This window comes from Pongo pygmaeus, chromosome 9 (genome assembly GCF_028885625.2).
Source record: "Pongo pygmaeus isolate AG05252 chromosome 9, NHGRI_mPonPyg2-v2.0_pri, whole genome shotgun sequence".
Classification (NCBI taxonomy): domain Eukaryota; kingdom Metazoa; phylum Chordata; class Mammalia; order Primates; family Hominidae; genus Pongo; species Pongo pygmaeus.
Genome location: NC_072382.2, coordinates 134,475,257 through 134,501,236, shown reverse-complemented (window position 1 = coordinate 134,501,236; position 25,980 = coordinate 134,475,257). Strand labels below are relative to the sequence as shown.

The 25,980-nt window shown below is 40.1% G+C and overlaps 1 protein-coding gene across 6 annotated transcripts in view; it reads left to right on the top strand.

Moving 5' to 3' along the window:
- The window catches only part of OPCML (opioid binding protein/cell adhesion molecule like), a 1,131,176-nt gene that overhangs the window by 864,721 nt on the left and 240,475 nt on the right, over window positions 1–25,980 (top strand). For all 6 annotated transcript variants that reach the window (XM_054439375.2, XM_054439370.2, XM_054439374.2 and 3 more), the window contains one exon: window positions 21,925–22,157. In XM_054439375.2, coding sequence (XP_054295350.1) covers window positions 21,925–22,157 — 233 coding nt within the window. The remainder of the gene's footprint in view (window positions 1–21,924; window positions 22,158–25,980) is intronic.

Here is a 25,980-nt window from a genome sequence, read left to right as displayed (position 1 = left end):
TGTTCATTTATCTTGTGTATGTATCTAGGAATAGAATTACTGAGTCATATAGTATCTCATGATCAACTTCTGAGAAACTGACACAGTTTTCCACCACAGCTGCCTCATTTTGCACTCCCACAAGCAGTCCATGAGGATTCCCATCTCTTCACATCCTGGTCAACAATTATTTCATTAATATTTTCTTTTTTATTGTCAAATATTTTAATATCTGCCTTAATATAATTTATTTTTAGAGCAGTTTTAGGTTCACAGTAAAATTGAGAGAAATGTACAGAGTCCCCACACATCCCCTGCTCTCCCCCAGAGCCTCCCCATCATCACCATCCCCACCGGAGTGGGGCATTGTTACAGCTGAGGAACCTACATTGACACATCATCACTGGCAGACTGTATAGTTCACAATAAGGTTCACTCTTGGTTTTGTACATTTCATGGTTTTAGACAAATGTGTAATGAGATAGAGCCACCATGCCAGTATTATACAGAGTAGTTCAAGTATCCTGTAAGCCCCACTGCTCTGCCTGTTCACCTCTCCCTCGCCCAAGCCCTAATAGCCACTGATGTTTTTTCTGTTTCCATAGTTTTTCCTTTTCTAGAATGTCATGTAGCTGGAATCATACAATATGTAGCCCTTTCAAATTCATATTTCACTTAGTAATATGCATTTAAGTTACCAACATGTCTTTTTGTGGCTCATTTCTTTTTACTACTGAATAGTATTCTGTTGTCTGGATGTAGCACAGTTTATCCACTCACCTACTGAAGATCCTCTTAGTTGCTTCCTAATTTAGGTAGTTATGAATAAAGTTGCAGTAAACATCTGTGCGCAGGTCTTTGCATGGTCATAAACTTTCAATTCCTTTAGAAAAATGGTAAAAAGGACAATTGTTGGATTATAAGGTAAGAGTACATTTAATTTTGTACAAAACTGTCAACCTATCTTTCAAATTGGCCCTATCATTTTGCATTCCTACCGGCAATGAAGGAGAGTTCCTGTTGCTCCATGTCCTTGTCAGCATTTGTTGTTGTCAGTGTTCTGGATTTTGGCCAGGTTAATAGGTGTGTAGTGGTATCTCCTTGTTGTTGTAATTTGCATTTTCCTGATAATATATGATGTGGAGCATCTTTTCAGATGCTTACTTGCCATCTGTATGTCTTCTTTGGTGAGGTGTCTATTAAGGTCTTTGACATCTTTTATAAATGAATTGTTTTCATATTGTTGAATTTTAGGAGTTCTTTGTACATTTTGGATGACAGCCCTTTAACTGAGATGTCTGTTGCAGATATTTTTTCCAGTCTGTGATTTCTTTGAATTCTTTTGACGGTGTCTTTTATAAAGCAGAATTTTTAAATTTTAATGAAATCCAGCATATCAATTCTTTCTTTCATGAATTGGGCCTTTGTTGTTTTATCTAAAAAGTCATTGCCAAACCTAAGTTTATCTAGATTTTCTCCTGTTTTTATCCAGGAGATTTAGAATTTTTTGTTTTATCTGTTTTCCATTTTGAGTTAATTTTTTTAACAAGTGTAAGGTCTGTGTCCAGATTCTTTTTCTTTTTTCTTTTTCATGTGGACATCAAGCTGTACCAGTTGCATTTGTTGAAAAGACTATCTTAATTATATTGTCTTTGCTTCTTTGTAAAAGATCAGTAGACTCTCTGAAGACAGATCTATTTGGAAGCTCTCTATTCTGTCCCATTTATTTGTAGTCTATTCTTTGGCCAATAATACATGCTGTCTTCATTAGTGTAGCTTTATAGTAATTCTTGAAGCCAGGTACTGTCAGTTCTCCAACTTTATTATTTTACTCCAATATTGTGTTGGTTACTCTGGGTCTTTTTCCTGTCCACATAAACTTTAGAATTGGTGTCTCAATATCCACAAAATAACTTTCATAGCTTTCCGGGATTTTAATTGGAATTCCATTGAATCTCGAGCTAAAGTTCAGAAGAACTGAAATCTTGACAATATTGAGTCCTCCTGTTTGTGAACATGGAACACCTCTTCATTTACTTGGTTCATCTTTCCTTTTGTTCATCAGTTTTATAGTTTTTCTTATATTTATCTTGTACATACTTTGTTGGATTTATACCTAAGTATTTCATTTTGGGAGTGCTAATATCAATGGTACTGTGTTTTTAATTTCAGTCTCCACGTATTTCTTGGGGGCATATATGAAAGTGATTGACTTCTATATACTAACTTTGTATCCTGCAACCTTGCTATAATTGCTTATTAGTCCAGGAAGGAGTTTTTGGTCATTTATTTCATATTTTCTACATAGATGATTATATCAAATGTGATACGTGAACAAAGACAGTTTTGTTTCCTTCTTCTTAATCAGTTTGCTTTTTCTCTTGTCTTAATGCATTAGCCAGGCTATTTAGTACAGAGTTGAAAAGTAGTGGTACTTAAAGAGACATCCTTGCCTTGCTCCCTAGTTAGTTTCTTTTTTCTCTTTCTTTTTTATTTTTCTTGTCTGTTTTCTTCCTTTCTTTTTTTCTTATAGCCGCTCTAGTGGGCCTAAAATGGTATTATTATGGCTTTGATTTATGTATCACTAATGATTAATAATATTAGCTTATTTCCATGTGCTTATTGGCTGTTTATATATCTTTGAGAAATATCTATTCAGATAATTTTGTTTTAAATTGGGTTGTCCGCATTTTTTGTTGTTCTTGAGTTGTAAGTGTTAAGTTATATATTCAAGAAACAAGTCACTTATCAGATATATAATTTGCAAATATTTAATCTCATTCTATAGATTTTTTTTTACTTTCTCACTGGTGCTCTTGGAAATACAAAAGTTGTTAATTTTTATGAAATCCAATTTATCAATTTTTTTATTTGTTGGTTATACTTTTGGTGTTATATATAAGAAACCATTGCTTAATCCAGTCCCAAAGACATGTCTATGTTTTCTTCTAAGAGAGTTGTAACTTTTACCTTTAGGGTTTTGATACGTATTGAGTTATTTTTGTATGTGATATGAAACAGAGTTCCAGCTGTATTCAATTGTGTGTGGATATCCAGTTGTCCCAGCACCATTTCTTTAAAATACTATTATTTCCCCTATTCAATGGCCTTGACACTATTGTCAAAAATCAACCAACTCTAAATGTGAGAGTTTATTTCTGAATTCTCAATTCTATTCCATTGATCTATATGTTTATCTTTATGCCAGTGCTACACTGACTTAATTGTTGTAGCTTTTTAGTAAGCTTTAACATTGGAAAGTGTGATTCCTCCAACTATTTTCCTCCTTTTACAAGATTGTGTGGCTGTTCTGAGTCCCTTGAATTTCTACATAAATTTTATAATCAGCTTGTCAATTTCTGCAAAGAAGCCAGCTGAAATGTTGATAAAGACTGCATCAACTCTGTAGAACAATTTGGGAAATATTACCATCTTTACAATATTAAATTGTCTAATTCATGGGCATTGGCTATGTTCCATTTATTAATACTTAGGTTTTTTAAATTTATTTCAACATTTTTGTTTTTAGAGCATAAGCTTTGTAATTCTTTTGTAAAAAGTAATTTAAAATATTTTATTCATTTTGATTGTATTGTAAACGAAATTGATTTCTTAACTTCATTTTCAGATTTTTCATTGCTAATGTAGAGAAACACACTTAATTTTTATATATTGATCTTGTGTTCTGCAACCTTGCTGAATTTGTTTATTCATTCTACTTGTGTTTTTTTATTTTGGTGGAATCCTTATGATTTTCTATATATAAGATATTTCATTTGCAGAGACATATTTTTAATTGTTTCTTTCCAAACTGGATGCCTTTTATATCATTTCTTACCTAATTGCTCATATTGCAAGCTTAAATACAATTTTGAATAGAAATGTTTGTGTTCCTGGATAAGAAAGGGGAGGTGAGGGTGTAATTAAGAGCTATACATTGTGTCATTGTGTGTGAGGGGTTGTGTCTCCAAGATTTTTGTAAATAAAAGTGAAATCTTTTATATATGCAGATAAGTTTGTTTTTATCTAAATTCACAACGAAAGATATATATATATATATATACAAAGTTATACACACACACACACACACACACACACACATACATATATACATATATATGGGCTGTCATACTTCTAGGCATGGCAAAATCCGAACCACTGAATTGCACCTTCTAGTTGCTTCCTAATGTGACTCACCTGTCTAGATGGCCTCTCTTTCTGTAGGATATTCTATTTAACGACACAAGGAAATTTACTCATGTGAGCAAGGAACATATGAATAGTAGCTGATTTAAAAATGGTAAGTAGAAAAGCTTATTCACAAGATGACGTAACTTAGAGTGGATAATATAGTTTTCTTCATCTTCATGAAGGACTGCCATGAAGAAGCAGCACTGGATTTACTTCTGCTACAAGGAAGAACTAGAACCAGTGGAAGTGCCTTAGAGAGGGATATTGCAACTTAGCAAAGAGAAGGTCTTTCAAATACCCTACGTGTTCCACCTTAGAGTGAGCCCTGTGTTGGTTTAATATACTCCTTTTCATAAGCTTCCTGAATCACTTATATAATGTGAAAAATTGTACTCAGAAATATTATGATCTTAAGAATTTAATAAACTTTAATTAAAAAGCAGCCATTATCACCACCCTCAAAGTCACCAAAAGTTGTCTTTGAATTAATTTAATTTTATAAGACAAGTGCCACCCACCTTGGGTTTCTTGGAGCGTACACATAGACTTTGGGTGACATTTTCTTTTGTCAAGAGATCAAGTCGAACTTTCCACTTAAAAAATACAACACAAAATAAATCTGATTATTCACTGCGGCTGTTCACCCTGCCAAAAAGTTCAGCCTTCAATGGTGAGGCCAGGTTTCCTCTCCTGCCATCTGTTGAGCTTGGCTTAGCTTCCTGCAGATTTAAATGCTTCCTGTTTCAGAGGCTTTGGATTTCCTTTCCCTGGATGCCCCTTCCACCCACAGCAAAACTGCAAGCCTCTCCAGTTCTCTCTGCTTCCACTACTCTTCTTTGCTGTGATGCTAAGTTTTCTTTTCTGGATTTATAGTGAAATTTCTTCTGAGGTGAATGCAGTGCCTAGAGGAGAATGTTAGCGTATGTTGGCTTTGTTCTTAATTAGTCGCCTTCAAGGAAAAACCTCCTGGCCTGGTTTATTAGCTAGCTTTGTCAGAGCTTGTCTGCTTTATCTAAACACTTTGAAGAGCCTCTTCAACCATACACTGCCTATATGCTTTCAATATACATTTTCATAGTACTGGTCAATTGAAGATAGGTAGAACCAGGGTAGTACAAAAGTAGGAAGGCCTCAGGGTAAATTGCTAATAGTAGGTTAGGAGAGAAAAGGGAAGGAAGGGATGGGATAGAGTGGAGCTTCACGGAGTGGCAGAGACCACTACCCTTTGGATGCATGCTGTCTACTTGCTGTTCAGTTTTTGGCCCCAATTCTGCTTCTGGGAAGATTTATGATTGCTGTTTTGACAAGTCATCATAAGGTGAGAAAAAACGGGTGGAAAAATTCTCCCTGTGGAGTTCTAAATGGTTACAGATACGTGTTTCTTCCTGTCAGAAGTGTAGTTTCCAATACTCAATGACCAAAACAGAAAGTGCTTTCTCCCCAAACTCTGAGGAGCCACTGACCCCTTTCAAAATAGGGCTTTTTTCCACCTCCCAACCCTGCCCCAACCCTATCAGAGCATAAATACAGCTAATCAACCTGGGTGCAGTTGATGAGCTCAATACTGTCTCTTGGTCATCAGTGACAGCATCGAAAACAACTGCTTAGCTTCTTGATTCTCACTCCTGAAAATAGTCCTCTCACCTTGTTTCTCCCTTGCGTTTTGAGGACAGTCATAGAGACACTTTCCTCATGTCTGATGCCCCAATGGCCCACCCACTTCCATCTCTCTGTGATCTGTTTTTCTCTGTTTGCACCACCATCACGATCATCATCATCATCATCATCACGCATTTTATGTTTGGTTTGGTTTTGCTTATGAACGTCACCTCTGATCTTCACCCATGCGTTCTAAGGACAAGACCAAGTCATGAGTGGACATTAACTGTGCTGTGTCAGGAAGGACGATACCACTCATCAGTGAATGGTAGGCCAGACCTCATTTGGGGCAAGCATCTTGTGCAAACTGTACCAAATAAGGTGTGTAGCATTAACCTTATTGCTAATATGCATTGATGACTTAGAAGTATCAACAGGTCAAATGGCGTTAGGATTTTTTTTTTAAGCTTGACAAATGAAGGCCTAAGAAGAGCAAAGTCTCTTATTTCTTAGAGAAGCAAAATCTGAAGCCCCAAAATATTTCATTCCTTATGTTCATTTACCCTGGAATGAAGGTGATATTACAGCAATCAGTGATGGTTTTCAAAACATCTCAATATGTTGGCCCCTAAGCATGAACAAATGACAGTACAATGAAATCAAGTAGGAAGCAGTGAAGAACCAAGCTAAATATGTTGTCTCCTACAGGAATCAATGGATCTCCTGTTAATAGAGAGGGGTTGGGGCTGGGTGAATATGGGGATAATAGAGGGTCTTGGAAGAGCTTTATTGGTTTGGAAACAGTTCTCGCTCTCTTAATTACCTCCTGATGATGGCTGCAGACAGCAAAGTGGCGGCCCTGCTGAGATTTTCAGGTTGCTTCAAGTGACTTGGAGCTATGCTAAAATAACAAATATATTATAAATAGCATCAGCTTTACAGGCAGCCACACACAGAGAGCAAGGAGGGAGATGGAAGTGTTTGATTTAAGCCTCTTCTTTCCAAGATCCGCAACTACTTCAGTGCTTAATGAAGGTGGGAGATGGTCTTTGAAAATGCTTTAGATTGAGTACTTTAGGACCCCAAATGCACTAGTTGTCTCCCTTACATATTACTGCCCTGATTCTTCAGTGCACAAGATGAATAATTTACTAAAAAGCACAGGTAAGTATTTCTTTATTATTCATTATAATGAACTGAGACAGGAGTAATTCTCCACTCTGCTGAAATCCCCGAGGGCTTAACCAGGCTGTGCTTTGCTTTCCCACAGTTAATTTGAGTAGAAGGGGACCCTTCTCTTTGTACCTGTGGCCTAAGTAGGACTTGTGCTAGTCTAGGTGTGAGCAGGAAAAGGAGAATGAGAGACCCAGGGTGGACTGATGGCAAGGGCAATGTGAGGTCAAGTTATAAGAGCACAGACAGCAGATCTGTTGAGTGCCAAATAGGGAAGTATTACAAAAGAATCATTACAGAATAACAGGAATCTGTAGTCAGTGTGCTGAGGGAGTGCATAATAATTTCAATAGTCACCTGAGTAGAACACAATTAAGGTGGTGTATTGGCTGTAAAGTACAGAGTAAATTATACATTTTCTACATATGCATTTCTAAAGATTTATTTCTTCTCTTTTTTTTCTTCCTTTTCTCTCTCCTTCTCTATCTTTCTTTCTCAACTTATTTATTTAAAATCCATGATAAGGAAACTCAACTTTCCCTACTTATAATGAAAATTTGGGTTTTCATGCCAGAGCTTCTTAAACCCTTGCAAGTTTCTATGGAAGGATCCTCCTCTACAGAGAGCCCCACAAGCTCAGTCTTAGTGTTTTGCCCACATGTTGAGTGCTGTTTCATACATATGAGTAAAATGGAGAAGGCTGGAGAAATTCAGGTTACCTTCGGGTCAGACTCCCTGTTATTTTGGTTGCCTCGGAGCAATTCAGACAGTCCCAGCAGGTAAGAATACCCTCTTCCTCCCATATTAGCAATCTGGTGGTGCTGATTTCTAGGTGACACAAATTAGAAGCAGCAACTCTTGGGGCCTGAACTGGAAACATTTGCAAGTTAACCCTGTGGCTTTATTGCCTCCAGGGAATATCTCTCTGGGCTTTTCGTGGCCCAAGGAAAGAGTTTTGCCTGCCTTCTATTTTATTTTTTAAGACAGACAGTTCGCATAATCTGTATAAAATAAGCCACTATTCTGGAAAAGATGATTGGCTTATTAAAAATATGTAGTATATATTTTTAAACAGGCAGAGTTGACATTCTACAGGAGCAATGCTGTAGGAACGGTGAAGACTTCACCTCCCATCCCTTCTCCGCCATCTGTCTCTGCCCATCTGTCTGTTTCATGAGAGTTTTATTTTTAAAAACTCAAATAAGGTTTTGTTCAGATGTGTAATCTGTTCAGGATGGCACAGGATGAATCAAGCAAAGTTACTGGCCTACTAGTTGGCCATTAAGCCACAGTCACCTGAACACACACAATTTCTGTTTTCTAAACTTGAGGCAGCACAGTCTATGGGTTGTGATGGGAAGAGATGGATGTCCTACTTAATTTTCCAAACTGTAAAACTGATGTATATGTAGATGGAGAGAAGAACACTAGGAAAAGTTAAGATCATTATAACATGAGGGGTATCATTACTCTTTAGTAGTAAGTAATTATATAAATATAATAGCAAACATTTATTGATTATTCACTATGCTCCAGAACTGTGGCAACAGTGCTAAAAAATTAGTTTCTTTGGATATTCACTACAATCTATTAGTAGTTGTTTTTTTTACAAATATTATTTCCAAATGAGAAAACTGATATTCACAGAGGATCGGGAGTTTAGTAAATTATAGACCTGTGACTGGAACTCATATACTTCTTATTAAAGTATTTATTATCTTACCCCATATGCTACACAGAAATTTTACGGACAGAATAAAAGCAAATCAATTTTCAGTATATTTTTTGGTTTCATAAATAAATCAGTCCTTTAGCAGTTCTGGGTGAGTTTCCTTTGAACCAAAAAGGGGAGGAGATTTGTTTATGCACAATTCTGGAGAAAGAAGAATGGCCTTTGTGGTCTTGCCCGTCTTTGGGATTCTGTGATCCCGTACATTATATGTAGGAAGGTATTTGTAGGGAAATCTGCGGGCTGTAATTTCTGCACTGCCAAAGTCTTTGCTCCCACGATACTTGTGCAGGAGACTGTGGCTGACTTGCGCCATTCTTCAAAAAGATATCAAGCTCCCCAGACTCTCTGCTTTTAATTTAAAATTTTAATTTATACTTTTCCATGGATGATACTGAGACAGACATGGTCGTGAGTAAATTTGTCAGGATAATCTATTGAATGGAATTAAAATGGTGTGTGCTTGGGAAACATTTTAATTTCATCTTGCTCACTTCTTTGCCAAGTATAATGAACAAATTGGGAGGCTGAATTTTAAAGCTGTTCAGGATGTGGAGGAAGGGAGGGCAGAGTCAGAGCCAGATGACAAATAAATAACAAGAATTGTTCTGGGTGGCTTCTTAAGGCATCCCTGACTAGTCAGTGGGCAGCTCCCTAAAAGGCTGTATATAACAAGTAGGCAGGTGTGAGTGCCATACCTTCATTGCCTTTTACAACTTTGCGTGGAATTCCAAACCATTGCTGATGACCAGAGGGGCTGGATATTGGGAAAGAAGGGAAATGGGGCTGGATATTGGGAAAGAAGAGACTTTTTATCATTCTTGCCTTAAAAGACACTTTTCTTCTATACCCAAAAGCTCATTGCTTCAGAAATGGCTTTGCCTTGTACTGTAGCACCACCATTTTAGTGACTCACGATGGAAGAAGGTGGACATAAAGGTGTCCCAAAGCCAGACTGTGACTCTAAAAGAAGAGGTGACAAAACCCGAGCAGCTTGCTCAGTGCATTTTTCTGTGGAGATACCATTTGCTAAAATCTGTGGTTACTCATCTTTCCTAAGATGCAGCCCCATTACTGACTCTAAAGAACTGCTTCACTAGCTAATGGTGTCACCTTGGGTTGGGAGTAAGACCCTTAGAATAATTTTTCCTTTTCCATGGTGCCCGGCAGTATCTGTGCAGTGAATGTCTCCTTAGGGAATTGGATGTGTTTCTCTGATGCTCCTTAACCCATTCACCTGTGATCTGATTCCCATAACTCCATGTCCCTCATCTCCTTCAGTGCTGACATGGTTTGCATCTGACTTCAGGAATGCCTCAATCTGCTTGAGAATGGTTCTTCTAGACTGAGTGGTGTCCTGTTTGTACACTGAAGCTGTCCAAGAAAAGGACACTAGTGCCTAAGCTATTGGGGCCTGTGGGCCAACTGAATTCTGTTTCAGGTGTGCACAATTGTGTTGATGGATCTCCCAATTATATATTTTTAGAAATACAGCATTTCACCAACCACAGGACATCAATCTAGAAACCAGCCCATCAACCACTGTGTCAACACACTGTGAAAAAGCCCTGATCAAAATAAAAAGTTAAAGTTGTCTCAGTGGCTATAGCTGAAAAAATAAACCTCAGAGGGAAATGAAATCCCGCTGCAGAATTCTACACAGGTTGAGTACAGGACACTTCTGGAGAGTAAGACATTTTTGAAAAAACAGAAAATGTTACTAGAAGTGCGAGAATCTATAGGTAGACTGGAACGGCCCTAGATGGATTAGCTAGTAAAGCTAAAAATGTAAATTTCATGTTATTTCTGATTAACACCACATCAATATCCATTTTTATAGATTTGAAAATACAGAAGGAGAAGGCATCAGAACTCCTTGCAAAAGGATATGCGAACGGATTCAGTATCACTTGGTTAAACTCACATGCACTCTCAGATCATAGAGCTTGAATTATATTTGTCCAGATGAGGCAATAGAGCTCGTAGTAATAGAGCAGGCACTACTTACCAAGTATAATTCCTATTCTCAACACGCATCACTTTCTTCAGTCCTCATAATAGCATTGAGTAATGCCATGAGGAAAATACGTTCATCCCACTTCACAGATGCACAAATGAAGATTCTGAGAAGTTAAACAAAATGCTTATCTTAGTGCCCTTTGTTAGTAAGTGGCAGAGCCCACATCTGTCCAATGACAGGCCTTCTCCTGAACACCACAATATATTAATATTGTCTCTACAATGCTCGATTTATACATTTCGCAAAAGCTCATAAAGAACTCTCAGCTCTCATCATCATTCTTGATATTGTCAATATGAATTTAGAAGACCCAACTGGCCTCTAAGTTAGTTCACACCCCCATCATTGACAAGGGTGACTATTGCTCATTTAATACTTATTTCAACTTTTCGTCATGTACAATTTCTTTCATTCCAACTGATTTGCTCAAGGACTTTATTAAGACTTCTAATGCATTGAGCCTACCACATTCTCTGTATCCGTCAGCCCCTCCTATCTTCACTATTCTTATTCAATGTTTTTTAATTCCTGTAATCCTTGCCTTCCTCCCTGTTGCTCACTTGGCGTACTCCAACACGGGATAAACCCATCATCTACATTCTCTATGCCTGAAGCTGGGTATTGCTGGAGAATATTCTCAAAGCTAGCAGAATATTGTCACTACAAATTCTTGACCACCAACTACAAATGGGACCTCAACACAGCCTATAAGTCCCATATAGTTCCCTAGTAATTTTGATGTCATTTTCTGCAATAGTTATTTCACTTTTTTGCATCCTTCATCCCCTTTCTTCTGTTCTCCCACTTACCTTCAGCTGATAACTTGGTCTTCTACTTTGGAGAAAAGAGAAACCATCACTTGATTGCCTCCTGGCTTTCCCATAGCTGAATCCACAAAGCCACCCAGGTTTCTCTTATTTTTTCTTCCCTTATGATAGAGCAGATAGAGCATCTTTCCTTCATGTACTTTATATCTAATGTTTTCTTACTTTCCACGTAACTTTTCTCTGACAGTTATCCCCTTTCTCCTGCATTAGCACTTGCTCCCATTGATAAGATCATTCTCATTAGTATATATACTTACATACTGCAATGTAAGAAGGCCTGGTCCTTGTCTCATGAAGTTTTGTTTCTACTGCCTAAAATCAGGCTACTCAAAGTTCATTAAGTACTCAGCATGTGAGCTTGTTGGAAATGCAGACTATGGTCCCCACTCGGATTTAGTGAATTAAGATGCACAGGTGATATGCGGGCTAACAAAAGTTAGAAACATCCCAGCACCCAACAGGTATTCAGTAAATATTTGCAAAATGAATTAATTAGTTCCCAAGTGTTCCTACTCTTAAAACAAATAAGCAACAACAAAAAAGCAAAACAAAAACCCTTTGAAGAACCTAATTGCCTCTACCTCTGTGTCTTTTCCCCACTCCACTTTGCCATCAAAGTTTGTTAAAGTGTTGGCTGCAAACTTTTCATCAACATCTCATGCCTGATTCTCTGATGACTCCTTCTTTCACTCTGGCTCCCTCAAACTCTTCCTTAAGCTGCAGACCCTTTCATCATGTGACTGTACTCTCACATCTATAGGGATGCAATAGTCCCTTCACTATTCTTTCTGCCTCTGGCCCTGCTACAATCTATTCTCCAAAAGAAGTCCAGCCTATTCTCATAAAATACATGCCTATACTTAAACCTATGCAAACATTTTACCATAGAGATGTCTACCTCTGCAGCCCTGTGGAACACAACGATGTCCTTGTCTGTCTCGCTTGGACTACTCTGGCTTCCACTCCTTTCCTTACCTGAGTCAACCTCAATCCCAGACCCCACATGCCTGCCCTGCCTTCTATCTAAGATGCTATCAGTACTCAATACTTGTACCTAGTTTTTCTTCTAAGTTATCAGCTTTAGATATTTGTCTGTTAATCTAACAATTATGTTACTTCTTCAGAGTGGCCTAGTCTCTAGACTGCATGTGTGAGTAAGGGCTTGCCCATGCCACCCCTACACGACCATCTGATATGGGGTAGATGTGTGTTTTCTCCAAACCTCATCAAGAAATGTGAACCCCAAGATTGCAGTGGGGCTTGGTGGGAGGTGTTTAGGTCATGGGGGTGGATTCCTCATGAATGATATGGTGCCCTCCCGGTAGTAATGAGTGAGGAATGATTTCTGACTCTGTTAGTTCACAAGAGAGCTGGTTGTTTAAGAGCCTGGTATCTCCTCCCTGTCTTTCTTGCTCCCTCTCTTGCCATGTGATACCAGCTCCCCTTTCCCTTCTGCTATGATTGGAAGCTTCCTGAGGCCCTCACCAGAAGCAGATGGTGGCGCCATGCTTCCTCTACAGCCTGCAGAGCCGTGAGCCATGTAAACCTCTTTTCTTTATAAATTACCAGCCTTATGGTAATGGAAACGGACTAAGACACCATCCTAATTCAGCTTGTACTTGTGTATCAGTGTTCTGTGACTTTGTTTATTGCATATTGCTACCTCAAAGCTGCGAGCTTCACGAAGGTAGAGATGGGGCGTCTCTCCTAAATGTTCTATTTATAAGGCCTGACACAGTGTCTGGTCCTTAGCAGGTGCTTACTAAATATTTGTTAAACAAATGGACAGATGTATACTTTGTATTGTATCCGTGAATGTGATAGCGTGCCTTTGTAATACTCTTGTGTTCTATCATTTGTCTGAGATCATAAAGACCTTGAAAGCAGGTATTGCCTTTTCCGATGTTTTTTGTTTTTATTTTTATGTCATCCTTGCTTACCTCTTCTTGGGAAACTAATGATGTGATCTCCTCAACATGCCCTGTGGATTTATAGAGTGACTTGGAGCCTGGGAAGAAACTAGCTCAATCATTCGTTATTTTGTTCAGAGAGCTTTCTCTGGCCTTTCTGCCCACCCTTGCTTTTTATAATTATGTTTCACTACCCTACGCTTTACTTCTGTTACCAAGATAGGAATTCTCCTCCTCTCTCCTCCCACAGCCAAGCAGTTTAACCCCTCTTTTGTAGTTGTAAGCAATTTCTGCCTCTTTGTGGGGCCATCTTTCCATAGAAATCACTCCTTTCATTTTCCTTCCCGGCATCAGATACTCTGTTCTGAGCTGCCGTCAGCACAGTTGCCTCACTTGCGTGGTGTGGGAAATTGCTCTCTGCATTCAGGTAGAGCCCTCACTGTGCTTGTGGGGACCAGAGATTCCCCTTGCTTGCGTCAGGACACAATGAGCAATTTCTGGTGGACTCGTCTATCATCAGACACGGCTGAAATTGCAGCACATTATCATCCAGCGGCTGATTTTCTGCCTCAGGTGATGCCATTTTCAGGAAAGCCCGCAACCTCCCTTGGTTGTGTTTCCACTACTCTATGTCTTCATGTTGCAGGCCTTCACGTTGAAGGCATTAGTGTGTTTTCTCTGCATAACCTCCCCTCCCACTCCACGCACACATACACATGCACACACACGTGGGCATGCACCCTTCCTATGAATTAATGTGACATCTCCCCTCCAGCTGGTGTTAGTGTGGCACTGTCTTCCAATTTTCCAGTGAGCTGCAGATGTCATGTTATGTCAGACTTCAAAGTCAACCCGTTGCACTACTGAAATATTTTTGTGCTGTACTCTCCTTAAGTAGCTCTTATCCCTCACCATTTTTCTGCAGAGGCTTTCAGATACATTCTCAACCAATACCTTATCAGCAAATATTAGCTCTAGCAGAGTTATTACTCTCGTTGCATTTCCAACTATCTGAATCATAAAGTTTTCCCTTACATAATTTAGGGTCCTTGTTGATGCTCTGAAGTTGGCTCTATTTGTAACTCAGGAAATAAATGAGTAGTTAAAGCCTCCTGGGAGAACAGCTTTTGCAATTTAGAATACCTTGGGAGTTGATCTAAAAATATTTCATTTTGGCTTGCCTGTTCTTCTTTCCCTTAAAAAATTATTTATCATTGGTTTATGAGTTTATTAAAGCAAGGTCTTCCTCCCAGTTTTTGGACTGGCATTATTAATATATTTTGAAACATAGGTTTTTCTTAGCAAAAATTCAATTAACTCTCAATTTATGAAAAAGGCAAATGATAAAAAGAAAGCCAAAAAGTTACAAGATAATATGGGGGAATGTATTAAAAAAGTAAATTCAGAGAAATGCATTTCGGGCTTTAAAATTCCACCCAGCATTTCTTAAATTAAGTACTCTATAGAAGACCACTTTAAAAGCAGGGGTGAAAGATGGGAAGAGAGACAAGATTTTCATGGATTTCCAGTGGTAACTATTAAAAAAAACTTTATATATGTGCAATCATAAAACTAGGTATAAATGCCTTAAGCTTATACTCTTATATGACTGTAACTTCTGAAATTATAAGTTATGCACATATACAGCCACTAAAATTTAAACTTGGAACATTAACTTAATGGAACAGATGATGTTTTATTAAAATTAAATCCACTTTGGGAGGCCGAGGCGGGCGGATCATGAGGTCAGGAGATCGAGACCATCCTGGCTAACACAGTGAAACCCCGTCTCTACTAAAAATATAAAAAATTAGCCGGGCATGGTGGCGGGCGCCCGTAGTCCCAGCTACTCGGGAGACTGAGGCAGGAGAATGGCGTGAACCCAGGAGGCGGAGCTTGCAGCGAGCCGAGATCGCACCACTGCACTCCAGCCTGGGCCGCAGAGTGAGACTCCCTCTCAAAAAAAACAAAAACAAACAAACAAACAAAAACAACAAAACATTAAATCCCAAGTTGCAACGTGAATGTGGCACTGACTGTTGTAAGGTCTGCCCTTCTAAGTTCCATGCGCATCCTCTGATAACGGAGTTCTCCTTCCGCAGTGGCTCATTCCAGTGCCTGGGAACCTTCGTTATTACAGTCGAGCCTGCATCATTCAGCTTTTGCTGGTAGGAAGGCATCACTGACAAAGCCAGTCATCTCTGTATTTTTGTCATTAGCCTGAGATGATGCAAGGACTTCTCAATGTGCCAGTGTGGTGAACACAGATGCAAATCTGAACATTTAAATTTAATTGTTGTCATACCACATCTAGCATAGGTTTATATTATACATCTCCCAATTATAATGGAAATGAAAACACTAAATTGAAAAATATACATAAAGAGCCCATGGACTCTATGTGTGTCTATGTGTGGGTAGATACAGATAAAGATATAGATTCAGTTATCCTGCAGAAAGACACATATATGTCCCCACATATATGTCTCCTTATGTGGGTTCTTTTGATGCGCATTTAAAAAACATTGTCTTACACCTTTTATCGTTATAAATATGTATTGATGAACTGCTAGCTCCTGGGTAGAGGCTGGGAGGTGCTGGTGGTACTGAATATGGTTACTATCCCTGTGACATTTATAGTTTAACACATGAGAGTATAAATAATTAAATTCAGTGATGTAAGCTCTATGAAGAGTCTAGGCTCTTTGGTATTATCCGTATATTACAAAGGGAATGGAGTCTGAGTTAGAGATTTAACTACATTTGCCATTGTCTACTAATTAAAACACAAAGGTATGCACCCTGTTTTAGGTATTATTACCGTAACAAAGGAGGAACCGTAAAGGCATTTTCTAGTTAACTCTCAGTTTATCAAAATATCAATTATCAATTCTTTGAACATGTACAAAGTCATCAATATATGAGGACACCATTTGTGAGGCTGGTTTAAAAGACTTGTTCTCCAGCTACACAGATCACTTAAATGTTCCTGCAACTATCTGTGCATGTATGTGAGATGATAATTTCATTTTAAAGTTAGACATAATTTTCGGACATGCATCTTATCACACCCAACTTTAGAGTTATAAACATTCAACCATTCAACATCTGGCGTGAGGCCATGGAAGGGCATTTCTTGAGAATTCTGTTCCAAATATATTCACAGTTACCATGATACACTCTCCATTCCTTACCTTCCTTTATTTTTATCCAGGTATCACTCTGAAACAAATATATCTAGACATACATGTTTTCTTTGTCTCTCACTAGGTGTAGTTTCATGGGGCAGGAACCTTGTCAGCCTGTTCCTACTGTGTTCTCAGCTCCTAGGAAGTTATCTCATGCACCTTAGGCACTCACTCGATATCTGTTGAATGAGTCGTGGCACTTTTCTTTTTTTTTTTTTTTGCATTTTCAAAGACAAAATATAAAAACAAAAGTAAAGAATACAAGACAGTTAAAGCCGATCAATTTTAATTTTCAGTGATTATTTTGATTAAAATTCCAACCTGTCACTTGCCTGGTTTCTTTAAGGCAGTGAGTGGTTCTCCAAGAGGAGTCCCCAGAGCCGCAGTATCAACATCCACCGGGAACTTGTTGAAAATGCACATTCTTGGTCCCTCCAGCCCCATGAACCAAAAGCTCTTTGGGGGCTGGCTTCAGCAATCTGTTTTTGATGCACAGTAAAGGTTGAAAACCACCGCTTTAAGGCATGGATTTCCCTAAGTGCACATCTTCCTCTGAAAACAAAACACAGCAACCCTGAATCTTAACCCCACGGTACATATTCAGACAGATCTCTGCCTTCTGATGTCTGTCAGGCATTTCTTTGCTCTTCCAGACTCTCATTTACACCTTCTTTCCCCACACATGGCTAGAGGTTAAGAATGTGTACAAGTGTCTTCCAGATAGCTTTCCTTTTTTCCTGTCTGTGCCTCAGGTTCCTCATCTGTGAAATGTGGATATAATATTAATAGAACACATCTCAAAGGGTAGTTATGAGGATAGAATGATTTGATAGATTGAAAGTTCTTACAACTGTGCCTGGTGCAGTACAAGCAATATATAATTTTAGAGGTTACTTGTGATGTAGTTGTAATGGGTTCTGTTTTATCAAGGATCAGTAGATAGGGTTAGCTTGGAATGTAATAATTTTAAATATCTGAAATAATTTCCAAGAGATCAGAAAGTTGTCATTAACCGTCCTCAACTTGCCTCTTGGCTCCCCCTTATTTAACATCAAAAGTGTTCCCCTCCGTGCTTCTTGTTAATGAGAGTCCAGGACATGGCCAGAGACAGCAGGGAAGGAGCCTGAGTTTAGAAGAGCACTCAAACCAACTTTTTAAATCCTTCCCTGAGTTCTCTTTCCTGCTGTTCAGGGGACCATGGAAGAGTTCTGTGGTGATGGAAGAAAGCATGAAGCCATGAAACTACATTTTCTTTTGAAGCACAGCAACATCATGAGGAAAATAACTTTCCTCAACTGATTTCATTGTTTCACTCAGTTTCTCTGTTGTTAGGTTCTGAGAACCATACAAACTTGTGAACCATCTTTGCCCATTTAGAGAGATGGCTTTTACTCAGTTACTCTTTTCTGTTTCTACTCCAGGCCCATAAGGAGGCCCAGGTCCAAGAGCAAGTACACCGGATCATGGCCACTCACCAGGGGCAGGATTACCCAAGAGACACACAGGCTTTCAAAGGGCTGTGTGGCTATGGCAATGAGAGTGTGTTCTGGCCCAGAGAGTAGTTTTGGATTGACCTATTTCAAAGTCCACCCTTATTCAAGCCTGTGGCCATTTGCACTGGTTCTATGCACCCTCAACCTGAAGTGGTTGGTCCTATACAATGACAATGATAGGATTCAGGAAATGCACTTCAAAGATCTCAAATTTCCTAAAGTTGATCTGCTTGAGTAAGTGCCTGAGGTTGCAATGTAATTCTGTATCTCTCTCCTGACAGCTCCCACTTCACACATCGTCCAGGAGATAACCTTCTTTGGCTTTCTTTGTCACCTCCATCACCCAACTGTCATGGAGCAGGGTATCAGTCTCGAAAGAGACTCCCACAGAAGCAAAGCAGGGCACTAAAGGCAATAGCACCTGATCACATCAGGAATAGATTCATGGCAAAGCTAGTGCAGTCTCCATTTTGAATTAGAACTTGGAGATGAGACATGTTCTAACAGAGGGCTCTGTGATTTAGCATATTAAAATAAACAGTATTTGTATTTTCCCAACATTTCTGAGTGTATTGGGTTAAACAAGGCACTTCCAGTAAAAGAGTAACATCTTTTTATAGTCATTTGATAAGGCCTGGTAAAATGGTATCATATACTTTCCAGATACTGAGAAATTGAATGAATTTAATACCGTGTTATAAACCCCTTTGCGAGTCAGGTATTTTCCAATTCATTGCATTAAAAGAAATTGAAAGAGGAATTAATTGATTTGTCAGCTGCAAGATCATTAAAATTATCTTTGAAGCTATATTACTATGTGATTTTTGGCATCTATCTTGGAAAGCATTCAAATAATTGAGTGACATTGCTATGCACAATTTTCATTTCCATCTTCTTATGTGACCAACGTTTCTCTAAAAGCAAAAGTAGGAATAGAATTGATCCTGAACTCCAGCTCATTCTAGCAGTGAGTGATATTTATCTAGGGCATTTAAAAAAGGGGCTTATCCATCTAATTAAAAGCTATATTTCTAGTAAGTTTGCTTTTTCATGTTTAATTATTACTTAACGAAATGTGTTCTATATTTATGTTCTATCAATTTTATATTTGTAATGTCATTCATTTAAGAAATATATTATTGCTTAAAGTTTTATGGTCATAGGAGATAAAAGAAATTTAAGTTTCAATCTCTGTATATTTTTGGTTGCAAATAAACATGGCAGGTGATCAATAAAAGACCTTCAAGCATAAAATACATTTTTCTGCAGAAGATATATAGTGGAAAAACAAGTTCCAGTTTAAAAAGGAACAATGCACATGTTATGGCTTTTAGAAAAAGAGTTAGTTCCTGAATTTTGAAAGCAGATAATCATGAGTATTAATCACTGTGATATTTAAATTCTACTGAACAAATACACACACACACACACACAGAGGAATTTTGTGACTTAAAAAAAATTTAAATGTGAATATGTTCTAAAGGCCAAAAAATCGTCCTTTTCAATTGTAGCTTACAATTTTTTATGGCAACTTAAAAATGTGCAAGAGGTTACATAACTGAGCAAAATTAAAGCAAGAATATTTGTTTGCACTTAGTCACTTGGGTTGTGTGGTGACTAGAAGACCGCACAACTAGAAGTGACTGGAACATCACGCCCTTCACTCTGTCTCAATTTAGCATCTACTTCCAGTTGTGCTGATTTTTGGAATTCTACTGTTTGAACTTTCTTTAGGAGGAGTTCTTCAAACAGGGATTTCTCCTTTATGAAAATTCACCTATCCTTAGGAAAGGTTGCATATTTGCCCTTATCAGTCATTTGCAACTGAGAGTGAATACATTTATCATATTTTTTCCCCAAGAAAAGCCTTTGAAAGTGGGGAGCAGGGAGGATCCATTAGCGTTCAAGATCCATTAGGTCTTCATAAGAGAAATAGAAAAATGCTATGGAAGTAAGAAAGCAACAGGAAAAGAAGCAAGATACCTCACAATGTGGGGGAGATAACATGACTTCATTTTTTCTTTATACCAATGACATTTCTATAATGATGGGAAAGAATCATTCGATGGTACCTAGATTATCAGGTCCTACTGGTGAATGCAGATGGGTCCTGGAAACTCGCTTACCTAGAAAGCATGCAGATTGAGGTCTGTAACTGCTGGTGTGCAAGGGATGCCTCTGGTCAAATAAAAAAAAAATTGTTTCATTGGAATATTAGAGTATGATTCTATTTCAGGTGAAAGCAAATCAACACAAGCTTCATACAAGTTCATGTATGTGTATAAGGAGGAAGATATAGATCGAGATATAACAATTTGCTAGCAAATCACCATTGGGTGCTGGCCATTGGTGAGGAGTGAATGGTTAGATGAACCTGTATCATCTTAGTGTTATTTACATGCATTATTCACTTTGTATTGTTCACATGCTAATTTAGAAAAGAAGAATGTCTTCCTGCAATGTTGTGAGAGTGCCTAACACCCTCCCTACCCAACTTCTCAGCGGCTAAAGGGCAGATGGCCCAGCTCATAAAAAGGCCTGGGTGACCGGAAGCTGGTATTGCTTTTACTCTTCCTACCAACCAGGGAGAGGACCGCCCTAGATCAGGTGCTTTCCCCATTCTAGAGGGTCATGGCTCTGGTGCTTGGAGACCCTGAGCCGTGCAGGCCAGGCGAGACTGGTCACTTGGCCAGGTCCTGACATCTCCACTGTGGCCAGTGCCTCTGGGGTCCTTCCATCTCCTGAGACCCGCCTGAAGGACCACTGCTGCCACCCAAGTGTTAAGTCAGATCCAGTGAGGGAAGGCCATGCCTATTCCCCATGTTCTCCTCACCTGCAGGTGCTGGACTCACGTCCCTCCTCTCTGCCAGGACATTGGCAAGGCTGGTTGTCCTTGTGCATTCCTGTGTGCAGCATGGAGTGATGGGTGTGCATCCACATTTAGAAAGCATTCTGTTTCCTCACGCTTCCATTCCCACGTCCTCAGTTCCTGGGCACATGCGCAGACGTCCAGCACTTTCAGTCCTGTATCAGGCCTGGCAGCCTGCAGGTCATCCACACTGACACACAAGCCTTGTTTGTGTTCATAGCTTCGAATTGTTAAGGAGAGTAGATGGGAGGTGTTGCACAGTTCCCTGCTTTGATAATAGCCTTGTTCTCTCTCCCAATGGGACAGGGAGTGTATGAGGAAAAGGGATTCCGCTGATAATTTTCTTCTTTCCTCTCCTGAAGTCCTAAGATGCAGTTTTGATTTCCTCAAGAAGTGTTGGCTTTCTAAGGTGAATTTTACCAACCTATGTTATATACTGTAGTTTGCAGGCTTTCCGCTGCTTAGGGGTATAAGGAGATTATCAACACCAGGGAGGTCTGGAGGTAAATATGTTCAATTTTTGATTAACTACAAGTATTTGCTTTGTGGATTATCTGTGACCTATTTGAAATACTGATCCACTCTCTCTCCCATGTGCCTCTGGGCCACTTCTTCCCCAAGGTGGTAAATGTGCTCAAGAAACATAAACTAATTTTCATATAAGCCTATGGGGAAAAAAATAACAGGGAAAGCAAATGGATGGCAAAAACACATAATATGTCTCGAAGTCAAATAGAAATGATTTTGTATTTTCTGTTCTTCTAGATGATTCTGGTCACTCTTAGTTTATATTTAGGAATTTTCATCAATAATTGTTTCCTTTTAGCACTGTGTTATGTTGTTTCAATTACTCCTCAAAATGCAACGTCATATTTACCATATTATATAATCTCTCCACTCTCTCTTTCCCTTCTTCCTCCCTCCACCACTCCCTGCCTCACTGCAGGTGTACCATAGATGACCGGGTAACCCGGGTGGCCTGGCTAAACCGCAGCACCATCCTCTATGCTGGGAATGACAAGTGGTCCATAGACCCTCGTGTGATCATCCTGGTCAATACACCAACCCAGTACAGCATCATGATCCAAAATGTGGATGTGTATGATGAAGGTCCGTACACCTGCTCTGTGCAGACAGACAATCATCCCAAAACATCCCGGGTTCACCTAATAGTGCAAGGTAAGTCCCAACTGGATCTGGGGTTGCCATTCCCGTCAGTGATGGAGGGGAAGAACAGTGTTGGTGTTTGTTCTACTTGTGTGTGAAGACACAAAAGTCATCTTCCTCTACTGAATCCAGAGTTTGACTAAATGTCTTGGAATGTTTCCCATCGAATGGGTACTTAACTAAGTGCTGAACATCTCAAAGTTTCTAAATGTTATCTCTAGTCCTTCTGTTCTCATCAATACGTTGTGTAACATGCACTGGTTGAGCTCTCGTAAGTTACTTAGCACTCTGGAGCTGGAGTGAGATACATGCAAACATACATAAATACGGTACTACTCTCAGTGCCTTTTAATTCCCTTATAGGCTTATTTCATGATAAAAGACTATTAATGCCAATGAGAAACTACGTGACGTGACTGTTTTCGCACAGTTGCTGGTCATGCATGCTCTGGAGGGGTCTCTGAGTGCTGTTTAGGCAGGTCCTCCCTGGCATTGCTGCTGTCTTTAAACACTCTCTCGTAGCCAGACAATGAAGTCCAGATCCAAGAGGGATATTAGTCAGAATGATATCTGCAGGTTAATGTTAGTAATAAATTCAGACAATTTTAAAAAGCGAGAAGGAGGAATAAGACTTAGCATCTTCTTCCATTCTCCTTTAAAAATTTGAATCGGGATAGCCCAGGAATTGTGTCACATGTGCATTTTAAAATAGTTTTTAATTTAAATTTCATATTACACCTCAAAAATGAGGCTGAAGAAATGTCAGATTCTCAGATATTAAATATTAAGAATTAAAAACACATGCAGATAGCAGTTCCGAGAATTTGAGAACCATTTTAAAACAAGGCAGCAATCCAAATGAACTTATTTTGAACTTGACCCCAACTATCATCACCATGTAAAGCAATTTCTGTCAGGTGTTGGCTCATGGCAGCAATGAAGTTTTAAGCACATTAGTTCCGTCACCCAGTGACGCATCCTTCCCCTACCAAATGAAAGGTTCAGGTGGACTTCTTTCAGAGCCTCGTTTGCAGATATCTTGAGGAAACACAGTGAGCTCTCAGAAAGGGTCCCTATGTGTGATTTAGTCTTTAGCATCTGCCTTTTATCAGATCCCATCTGTCATAGATTCAACAGAATTTTTTTTTTTTTTTTAGTTTGTAAAATGTGTATGGCATCCTTGCTTAGCTAAGATAGATTCCTCATCTCTGATTTAAAAAAAAAAAAAAAAAAAGACCACGATGTTGCTCATTTCAATTGGTTTCCTAGAGAGAGGTTGCGTGGGGGCTGTCTATTCATGCTTCAGTCACTTGTATGATTCAGGTTGCCCATTCTTTCCTTTTGGCGCAAGCAGCCAGGCCTGCCTCTGTAGCCATTTGTAATGGCATGTGTGGGGCCAGAGAGCTGTCTGCTGCCACTGCTGTTCCCCAGCAGTCCCTGGCACTGCCATGCTGCTGAAGCTTTGCTCCTACCCAGCCTCCAAGCCCTGCTCCCCTCCTCGCGTGCTTTCAGGCGTTCACACGCGCCATCCGACAGACATCTACAGACGCTGCGGGTTTCCACTCTCCATACACGTCCACCCACAGCTCTGGAGTGACAAGACTGCCTGCCATCTGGAGATCAAGACAACTGTCACATCTGATACTTCTCCTCAGAGGACGACAGAGGCACTTGGTGAGATCAGTCATTGGAGATGAGCTGGGCTATCTGTTGAACGTTTCTGAGGGTGTAGAAAACAAAAGACTGTGAGCTCTCACTACCCCACCTGCCTGCACCTGGGCTTGGTTCCAGAGGAGCTGACATTCTCGGCATCGGAAGTGACACCTCAGTGGCACCTCTGTGGCCTTGACAGCAAAGTTATTTTCAAATTCAGGAAATGTGGCACTGAAATAAAAAAGAACTGTCAGGCACTGTAGAGAAACAGACTCAAACCGAGCAAGCCTATCCCTTTTCAAGAACTAAGATAGATGATATAAGCAAATCAAAGTCAATGCACAACATAACGGGCTGGGGGCCGAGCGACAGAGAAGGATGTTCTCCATAACACAAGCTGAGTGATCCCTTGGGTGGGATGTGGCAGTCTGTGGGGTCTCCCTGTGGACCTCCAAGCTTCAGGTCAGAAAAAGTCTAAGGACAGCATGGCATCTATTTCAGAGGTCACCTCCTCAGTCTCCACATTCCAGGCCAAGCTCCAGCCAGGCTTGGCTCCAGCCCACTGAGGTGGCCTGGGAAGTCCAGAGGCAGTCAGGATGGATGGGGGTGGGAGGGGAGGGTATTCTTTTGGGGAGGAGCTTCTCTTGGGGAAGAGCTTCTCTTGGGGATGATGTTCTCTTGGGGAGAAGCTTCTCTTGGGGAGGAGCTTCTTTTGGGGAAGAGCTTCTCTTGGGGAGGAGCTTCCCTTGGGGAAGAGCTTCTCTTGGGGAAGAGCTTCTTTTGGGGATGACGTTCCTTTGGGGAGGACATTCTCTTGGGGAAGATCTTCTCTTGGAGATGTTGTTCTCTTGGGGAGGACCTCCTCTTGGGGAGGAGCTTCTCTTGGGGAGGAGCTTCTCTTGGGGATGATGTTCTTTTGGGGAGGACCTTCTCTTGGGGAGGAGCTTCTCTTGGGGAAGAGCTTCTCTTGGGGAGGAGCTTCCCTTGGGGAGGAGCTTCTCTTGGGGAAGATCTTCTTTTGGGGATGACATTCCTTTGGGGAGGACATTCTCTTGGGGAGGATCTTCTCTTGGGGAGGAGTTTCTCTTGATGATGACATTCTCTTGTGGAGAAGCTTCTCTTTGGGAAGATCTTCTCTTGGGGAGGACATTCTCTTGGGATCCTTGGCAGGCTGGTTTGTACCTTTACTGAGAGGCCACAGAGAAGGAGATCAGAAAGCTGAATTATTTCCTCTGGCTTAGTGACACAGTGACTTGCTCTTTCTTTGGAAGACAGTTGAATAACCAGAGGGTGGATGTAGAGACCCCACTACTCAATTAGAAAGAAGCCCCAGAGTTCTTCTGCCAGCGGCCATCGGATTTGTCCAGTCTATAGATTAATTTTTCAGACATAGTGTTAGTTCAGGTTAGATAAAGATAATGAAAGTTTCCTAATCCTCTTAAAGAAAATTTATCTGACTGAGTAGAAAGCTTTTGGAAGACAATAAGGCATGTATAAAACTGAGGCCTAATCTCGCCTTTAATTTCAAACTGCTGATGGGTATTGATTTTGCAATGAGAAAAACAGAAAAATTTCTGAGCTGCCACTTGTCTGTTTATAAAAACAAAAAGGTGTTTATGTATCTTCTGTCCATTTGAGAAGGTGGATATCTCATTCCTTCTGCCAACCAGATGCTATCAGCAGAAGGGAGTGCATGCCTACGGGACTCAGCTTTATCCCTCCTGCCATGGGAGCGCCTGAGAGACACTCTGCCACCAACCTTCCTGCCTGCCCTTTCCTGTTGTAGAAGGCAGCCTTTGCCACATATCTGATGGAACTAATTTCCAAATCCTTCTCACTGAGAACAGAAGCTGCCTTCATTAAAATCGTGTCACTGATACCCGAGGTACATTTCAGCCACTGAGGGGATCAGCGCAGGCACCGTGTGAGCATGTGATAATGTGATCTAGGCTGCACACCTCAGTGTGCAGGAAATCCGGAGCAAGGGGGAGGCACCGCTGTGGGGTCAGATTAGTTGGGGGAAAAATCAGCCTGGCAGCCCTGCAGAGCAGGAGCTAAAGCGGGAGAAGCTGGAGGCACAAGCACAGGCAGGAGTGACTCCCATCCCCGCTAAGCAGTGCAGCCGGGGTGACCGTGGGCCTACCTGCAAAGATGCAGAGGTGCCTGAGAGGCACTGTCCACA